Raw genomic sequence first — 8,139 nt, 5'->3', positions numbered from 1 at the left:
GCTCCCGAGTATTCAAAGAAGAAAAGAGCCAAACTACATTAACGCATGGTAATTAACCACAGGGGCCCACAGATCCAGGGTGGCTGATAAATTGGTCCCCGAGTTGCTTAGGACAGAGTCTTGAGCTAATCCTTCATTACAAAAAGATAAATGCAAACGACATCATTAGCATAAAACTGATAAGAAGTTGAATTCTTCTAGTTAATTTTTGAACGGATGGCTTTACTCGGTTTCTAATTGCAGGCAAAGGGAAAAATTTGTGAAAAGGGGAAAAAACAATGGAACAGTAAAATTATATAAAAAAAAATGGTTTCTTACATTATTTGTACAAGGCCAGATTTAGATACCAGATCAGAATCATATTTCAACCAAACATTTTAAGACATTTCTGTATTTATGTTCATGAAATAAAAACTTGAGTACAAAAAAAAACAGCTCTCAGATAAGAAGTCCATTTTTTAAGTACAGGGAAATCCAGCAGGGAAACGCCACTGTAAAAATGTGTTTGCTTTTTGATGGTATGAACACAGAGAAAGATATTTGGATGAATGTTAGCAATTTTCAGTTCTGGAACATCATTGACTAACATAGTAGGAAAAATTTAATGGTAGTCAAACTGTTTGCTTTCCGGAAGTCTTCAAAATATCTCATTATGTGTTCAACAGAACAAAAAATATACAATATTGATTTTCTACGATGGTAGTGGATGATGTCACAGAACTGAAAATTGCTAACATTCTGCCAAATATCTTTCTTTGGTTAACTCAATGAATTTGTTGCAAACTAATATGAGGCAACCAGGTATCATATTTTTCTAAGTTGATCCAACATTTTTTTACAGTGCGTCATACATTTGGAAATACATATCAATATTTTGAAATTACTTTTTCAAAATTTCATATGTTGTATGAATAAAACTGCAGTATTTGATGCTACTCAAAGAATTGAAGAACATTTTGAATCATTACCCAGATATTTGAACATCAAGGGTGGCATGGATTTATACGGCTCCAATGTTGCGCCACAGGCCTTCATTTGATAATAATGTGATTAATTATTCTGCAAATATTTTGATACAATCAATTTAAATTTTGATAATGTCCTTCATGAAATAGATTTTCTTTGATTACAATTAACCCCGTTGAGCCACAACTAGTTCCTAAAACATCTAAACATCTAGAAATTCTATACAACGTATAACATACTGACTACCTCAAGTTTAAATCAGTTAATATCAAATTGTACGATAACCGATCATTCTAACGCATAAATGGTAAGGGCTCCTTGTCTGGAGTTGATCCAGACAATAATGATGGGTACATGAATTGTTAAAATCAATCCTACCCAAAAGATTCATTTATGTAACCGCAAAAGAATGAGACAAAAAGTGTATCGACGGAATGCACATTTTTATTTTTTCCTCAGAAATCCCGTTAAGGCATTTATCGGTAGGATGAAAATAATTTTATGAAAATTATGCAATTTTAGCACCTTGATTGTGTGAACTCCTAAGCTATCGTTGTTTTGTTTGTTGGGTTCAGACATACATACGTGTCTAAAACATTGTACATTCGTGTCTAAAACATTGTACATTCAAATCATCCAACGCACAATCATTTATACTTCCTTAAACACCAGATCTATAATAATCAATTTTGCTTCTCATTAAAGTCATTTGTGATTTCCGCAATGTGGGAATGTGAAAAAAAACAGAAAACGATGCAAGTCTTGCATCATTTTATCGGTGTGCAAACAAATGTTTTTTTTTTGGAGGCGAATCAATGCATTGAATTATTTAGCCCAAGAATAAATCTGTTTGTTCTCGGAGGCACAAGACTACAAGGATGTAGGAGCAGAGCAACGGGTGGAGTGCTGCATAGACAAGGGCCATCCACTGCCAAGCAGGGCACACACTCCATCTTACAGACTACAGCTCCCCCCTGTCTTTTTTCCTCTGGTCAGGCGTTTTTGCTGACTGCAGCTTGCAGTGCGGCCAGTTCCTCTGTCAGCACTTTGCCTTCCTTCATCTTCACCAGCATGGCGTCCATCAGCAGGCCTGCAGAGGGGATCTGGGGAGAGAGAGGAGAGGGGAAAGAAAAGAAAAACCTGTCAAAAAGTACAGTGAGGCTTTTTTGCTTGGCGTTTTTTGACACCAGACAGTTTCTACGGGGTGTCTTTGGCTTTGATGACGATTCTCGACTTGGACTCGACTTGGACTTCACGCTGATTAATTATGACAAGCAACAAATTCAGGGAACAGGTCGCTGAGGCGCGAATATTTTTTGGAAAAAAACCTTAAATCGCATTTCCTCAAATAGTAAATGGGATTGTTTTGAGGTTTGATTTGCCAGCATGCCACTCACAGCCTTACACCATTCTTAGTGATGCAACGATTGAGAAAGGAATGTTAAACTGTGTGTGTGTGTGTGTTATAAACTAAAGCCAGGCGGGAAGGATGTGTTAACATAAACTATGACGTAGCTTTCTTCTTTCCCCAAATCCGTCTCAAGGACACTGTAGTAATTAGCATTGGGGGATCAAAAGCGGCATGATCTATAAATATTGAAAAAAAAAAAAAAACTAAGAGACGCACAGTAAAATGTAGTTTTTATATTCCACATTGAGCGATTTTGCACACACAAAGATTCTTTATTCGACTCATTGTAACTGAAATGGAGATCCGGTGTGTTAACCCAAGTGCAAATGTATTTAGGTAGCAGGCCTAAAATAGACGCAGATCCGCATCCCAAATGAAGAGGAAAAAAGTCCAAAGGGAGAAAAGTGTGTCTCATTAGGGAGAGAGGGATAGCAGTGTTTCCCCCGGGGCAGGTGTAAGAGTGGAGTATAACCCAGTGTCTGTGCTGACTTCATCAAAAGCGCGCTTGAGCTGCACTAAACTTCACATACACAAGAAATGGCTTCGAGGGCTCCAGCAAAGGAATGCCATATTTAATTATGCTTAAAAAGGTGTAATTTTATGGGACGGCGTAGAAAGCTATCTGATGCCATGCTAGCCTGGGAGGCCCGAGTCACATCTTGGCTGTGCTCTCTCGAACAGGCCCACAGGGATGGCAGACTCAGTCATTATCATGTAACAGCTGCTTTAGCAGGTAATCTTCTCCCTTTAGACAGCCCTAGTGAGCTGTTCACTATTCAGCAAAGCTCTCTTTTGGGCTGTGTTTTCATTAACACGCCCAGGAGTTGATTCTGAATCGACTGGCCTGGCCTGGCCTGAGGAGAAGTGGGAAAAACCCCTGCAACAATATGAAGGTGTTTTATAGTCCAATTAAGTGACGCTAGTTTCATAGAGTGTGAAGATGCCTGGGGCGAAGCTACAGGCCTAGTCACAATACACTCTGAGCTTTATCTCGCTAAGACACACACTCACACCATAAGACGCTCTCTCTAAATGGATTGATCAGGCTCCTTTTGTTATCAGCATTAAGAGCGCCCTTTGTGGGGCCAATCGGAGTGCAAATCAGGAGGTTATGTGTGAAAGGAAGGTCGTGACGGCACCGACGTGTTTTGGGAAATTAATAATAAAAAGTGTTTAAGTTTGGCTTGGGGGAGGAGGCAATAGCAGTGACACTAAACATCTTCAATCTTAAATACCATTGTAATGGCATATATGGTGATATATGTCTTACAAAAACTGATTATGAGATTTCATTTTATTTTAAAACACTAGTTGTTAAATAATAATAAACAGATAATATGATTAGTTCTAATCTATTTATGCCAGTTATATTTCAGCAGTTTCATGCACGAAAAACAAAACAACAAAACAAAGGTTTTACCCATAGTGATCGCTCAGAAGTCAATATTTCATGGTTTAAATATCCAGGTGAATGCTCTCTTCAAGCATTTTTTTGCGAATTTTAAAAGCACAGAACACTTCCATAGTAAGGTGAACTGTCACATCCATAACGGTCCATGTTCCTTATTAAAATATTTTCTAATTAGAGCCATTTTGTTCTCTTCTCCATTTGGTGGGTATTATGTGTCTGGTCTGCAAAAAAACCTGCAAAGGGCAGCCTTTTTTGTCACATGCATAACACAAATAGAAAACTCCTATATAGTCTGATTGTTTTCTGACGTTTGATTTCTGAGATTTTATATTTCTAGTTTTGACTGAAATCGTCACATCCATAACGTTGATATTGCCCATCTGGCACACTCGAAAAATGGCAAGTATATGTGTAGTGTGTGAGTTATGATTTTTTTTAAATATCTCATTTTAAGCACTGTTGCTTCCTGCCAGCAAAACCTCCCAAACCGCCACTGACTATTTTTAATGCCACTCGACAAGTTCTCGCCCATCTAGGCCACTGCGGAGTGCCGATGAAAAACACAGCCTTCTATGATCACAGAAGAATATAAAGCTTTCTGATCTTTGATCTTCACACGTTTAATTTGAAATCAAAATGATTGAACGTGGGAATAACAAAAACATACACACACAACAACCAAAACACCCAAGACCTACTAAAGTCTGCATTTGATTAGAAGATAATGAATGTGTCACATGTGGGAAAACAAGAGATCAGGTAAAAAATCAAGCATAGCACCAATCTATTCTTCTGTGCCAGTAATTACCCACCCTGCACTGCCTCTCTTCTCCATTCTCCCTTTCACGCCACTGGAGACCAATATGAAAGGGAATTGGACACTTGGGGCTACAGATACTTGTAATTAAAACTCCTTTTTTAAAATGTTGTTTCTTCCATCGTCAGGTCTATACAACCTGAACCGGTACATCTGACCTAAATACACCGTAGAATAAATACGGACTCCCACTCGCAAGTCTTTGTTCCATCTCTCTCATTAGGAACTGATAGAGGGGAGGGAACAGAACGAGGATCAAACAATAGCACGGCGCTCAGAGAAGACCGGTCGGCTGACGGTGCTGTCATGTCAAGTTCACTGGTGCTTGACATCACAAGCGCTGATAAATCTGACTGGAGTGACAGTCATTATATAGAAGGCTAGTGTTTAAGCGATGGCGGCTGGAAAATCTCCAGACGGGGAATGAAATAAGTCAAGCAACGGATCCGACGTCAACATTTTTTAGAAAGCTGAAACAAAGATAGATGTTTCTCCTACTGTAGATTGATGTCAAGCTAATGAACAACATCGAGTGGATTACTGGTCGAACGTGAAGGCTGGGACCTTGTGTAAAATGTGTAGAATTATTTTAAATATACACGTTAGACAAAGTAAAGCGGAAAGTAAGGAACGTAATTGAGCAGTGTTTTCTTTGTTTATCGTTGCCTAAGGGAGCTTTACTGTGGGCTGCAGGCTCTGCCAACTTCAGTCACTGCATTAATTGCCACAGTAATTATAAGTTTAATTAGTGCCACTTCCCACATACATGTAGTGGGTGTATAATGTTTTGCCCCCAAATCAACACGTCGGTCCAAAAACAACAACAAATAAAAAACTCTTTAAGGGCACTCGAAACCGAAAAACCTTAAGCGCAGCACAGAAAGAATACAGTTGGATTCTTCGGCCCCTCGAATTCCAGTTCTGATGGTCACGAATTAATACATTAAGGATTTAGGGGGCCCACGACTTCTAAAATGATTATGTGCTGTCAGGGCGAGATGAATGTGCTTGATAAATGACTGGAGGCAGGGTGGCTCAGTTCATTAGCTCTAACAGTCATTTCCGTCTCTTCATAAAGGCCGTGGTGTTATAATTTACCTCTAGTCAATAATTAGGAATCCACAAATAAACGCAAGCAATTAAATGTCTACTGCTACTGGGCGAAGGGGGTCCCTGGGCTGGATGAAGGTTTGCGGGTGGACACTCGTAGCTCGGGATGGGTTATTCACGGCCTGACACGTTACGCCGTCGGGAGCGATGCGCTCTAAATGCTTATAGGTTGGCAACGCTATTCCAGGTTGTGACCCTCGGGTGAGGAAGCGTTGTTGTTTCATTAAGAGAGATGGGAATGGGTTTAGAGGTGCGTTGTGGCCAGAAAACATGTGGAAATAAAAGAGAGATGCGCCATCCGAAGAGAGCTAAAAGTTTGTTAATGGCATCCGAAGCCAGCAAAGCAAAAAACACATTGTGGCGCAGACGACGGATCATAAGCAACACAGTGTACGCCTTCAGGTGTGTTTTAGATGGGCGGATGAATGACATGGCGTCTCTTCAGTATTTCCCTTCCAAAACACGCAGACTGAGCCCGACATTATTCTGACATGCGTGAGCTTGTTACGCTGACATGTGGCACCGGAATGACGGCTGCACTATTGACAGGGCCACAGCGGTAATAAGACGTCGTCACAGTGGTACCTCCATTAGCGGCTGACAGTGACAGCTCGCGCCAAATACAGAGCCTGACAGATGACACGCGCACACACGAGTTCGCACGCATCACTGTGCTCGACTGTTCACAAAAATGGCCACTGGCCTGACATGTAATGCCCATTGAACTTCTACCAGGTGTTTATTGTAAATGAAGGAAGAGATAATTCTGTGACCTCGTCTAAAGATAGCTTCGGTGTATCGCACGAACATCAAGGCATTTGCACGCACACACGCATCCCATAAAAAACTGCCACTATTGACTGAGAGGTCCGTGTCTTCTAACCCCCTCCCCCAAAAAAGAGAACATTAAAAAAGCTCACCTGCCAATAAAACTCGCCTTGATCACTAGCCAGAGCAAGAGTCACCCTCCCTGCGGAGTGCGTTAAGAAAAAACAGAGGATGAGCGAGTTGAAAGAAAAGAAAAACTAATGCCCGGGTCACAGTTTTGGTGTCAGCATGATTCTCGTGGGACAAGAGCCGGTCTCAGCCTTGTCATACAGCAGGCAGTTGTGTCGGTCTAGCAGAGAACACGTCGATAGCAACTTGCCTGTGAAGAGTCTCCAGCGGGCCGCTGCTCTGTCTGTGTGTATGTGTGTGTATGTGTCAATAGTAGCCTGCTGGTGGAGAGTCTCTAGTGGAGCTCGGCTCAATCTCCCTGCATCGACAGACCTGCCAGATCAATACTTGGCCCACCACTAACAAGCTGCCTCGGGGTCTCACAGCCCAGCAGAGGAAGCGAGAGAGAGAGAGAGAGAGAGAGCGGGGAAAAGAGAGTAAGCTGCCTGATGGCAGTCGCCCGAGTCCTCTAAAGCACAAGGCATTGAGAGGCGAAGACGTGCAGATGGGGTGTAAAGTGGTCACTGAGGTCAACGGTCACTGCTACTAGCGCTGTAGTGTCATGTTAGAGTCCATGGATTATACTGGATATACATTACTGGCTGACAATCAAACACACACACAAGCACACACACCAGAGTTTCTGTTAGCATACGGTTTTACTTGTCTGACATATTAAAACATTGCTAGTCACAATGTCTCGTACAAATATTACCACAATGCAGGTAAGACAAATTTCTATTCCCAGAACAGCAGAGAAATATATACTGTACTGTACTGTACTGTACTGTACGTGCAAATGTTTTTAAAACTTATATTTACATCATTTGTTTTAGCCTAACCAGGTACAGAACAATGTTCCTTTTCATTTGTATTTTTTTCCTCCTTTCATTTGAAAATAAAAAATTCTGTATTATTTCTGGGACATATTAGTGTGTCTGAAACGATTATGTAACATAAAATTAATCTAGCATGAAAAGCACCTTTATATACATATAATGTATTGTAGACCCCAAATAAAAATGTGTATTTCATAATAATAATTGAATACAAACAAAATATTTAACACTGCACCAAATTCTGAATGTAAAAAATAAAACGTGGGAAAAAACGACACTCTTTGTTTGCATGGTGGGATGAGTACATTCACTCTTATTCACCCCAATATTTAATTTTTACATATTGTAATGCTGATTGCATTTATTGTGCTCATTTATTCCTCCCTTCTACCCAATTTATTGTAATACAGAAAAGATAAAATGTCAAATAATAACAATAAATGTATCTAACGCCTAATAATAATGTTCCTGGTAACATTATTGAGTACATATGTAACAAACAAGGAACAGTACTTCTACAGAATTTAGTAAATGGTTTACATAGTTCATGTAAATTTCAACATTTACTAATAGATCTTTAAAATCAGAAGCTGTTGTTAAAGCTTGATGCTAGTAAATGTTAGCGAATGTTACTGAATGGGACCTTACT

The 8,139-nt window shown here is 40.1% G+C and overlaps 1 protein-coding gene across 3 annotated transcripts in view; it reads right to left on the bottom strand.

Annotated features, from left to right (window-relative positions):
* Positions 1–1,399: 1,399 nt before the first annotated feature.
* The window catches only part of cntln (centlein, centrosomal protein), a 69,318-nt gene continuing 62,578 nt past the window's right edge, over positions 1,400–8,139 (bottom strand). For all 3 annotated transcript variants that reach the window (XM_056763852.1, XM_056763862.1, XM_056763870.1), the window contains exon 27: positions 1,400–2,069. In XM_056763852.1, the coding sequence (XP_056619830.1) occupies positions 1,959–2,069 (111 nt within the window). In that variant the 3' untranslated portion in view covers positions 1,400–1,958. The remainder of the gene's footprint in view (positions 2,070–8,139) is intronic.

The sequence above is a fragment of the Triplophysa dalaica genome, chromosome 2 (assembly GCF_015846415.1).
Source record: "Triplophysa dalaica isolate WHDGS20190420 chromosome 2, ASM1584641v1, whole genome shotgun sequence".
Taxonomy (NCBI): Eukaryota; Metazoa; Chordata; class Actinopteri; order Cypriniformes; family Nemacheilidae; genus Triplophysa; species Triplophysa dalaica.
The sequence above is the reverse complement of the archived record's forward strand: the minus strand, read 5'-3'. Positions and strand labels throughout refer to the sequence as shown.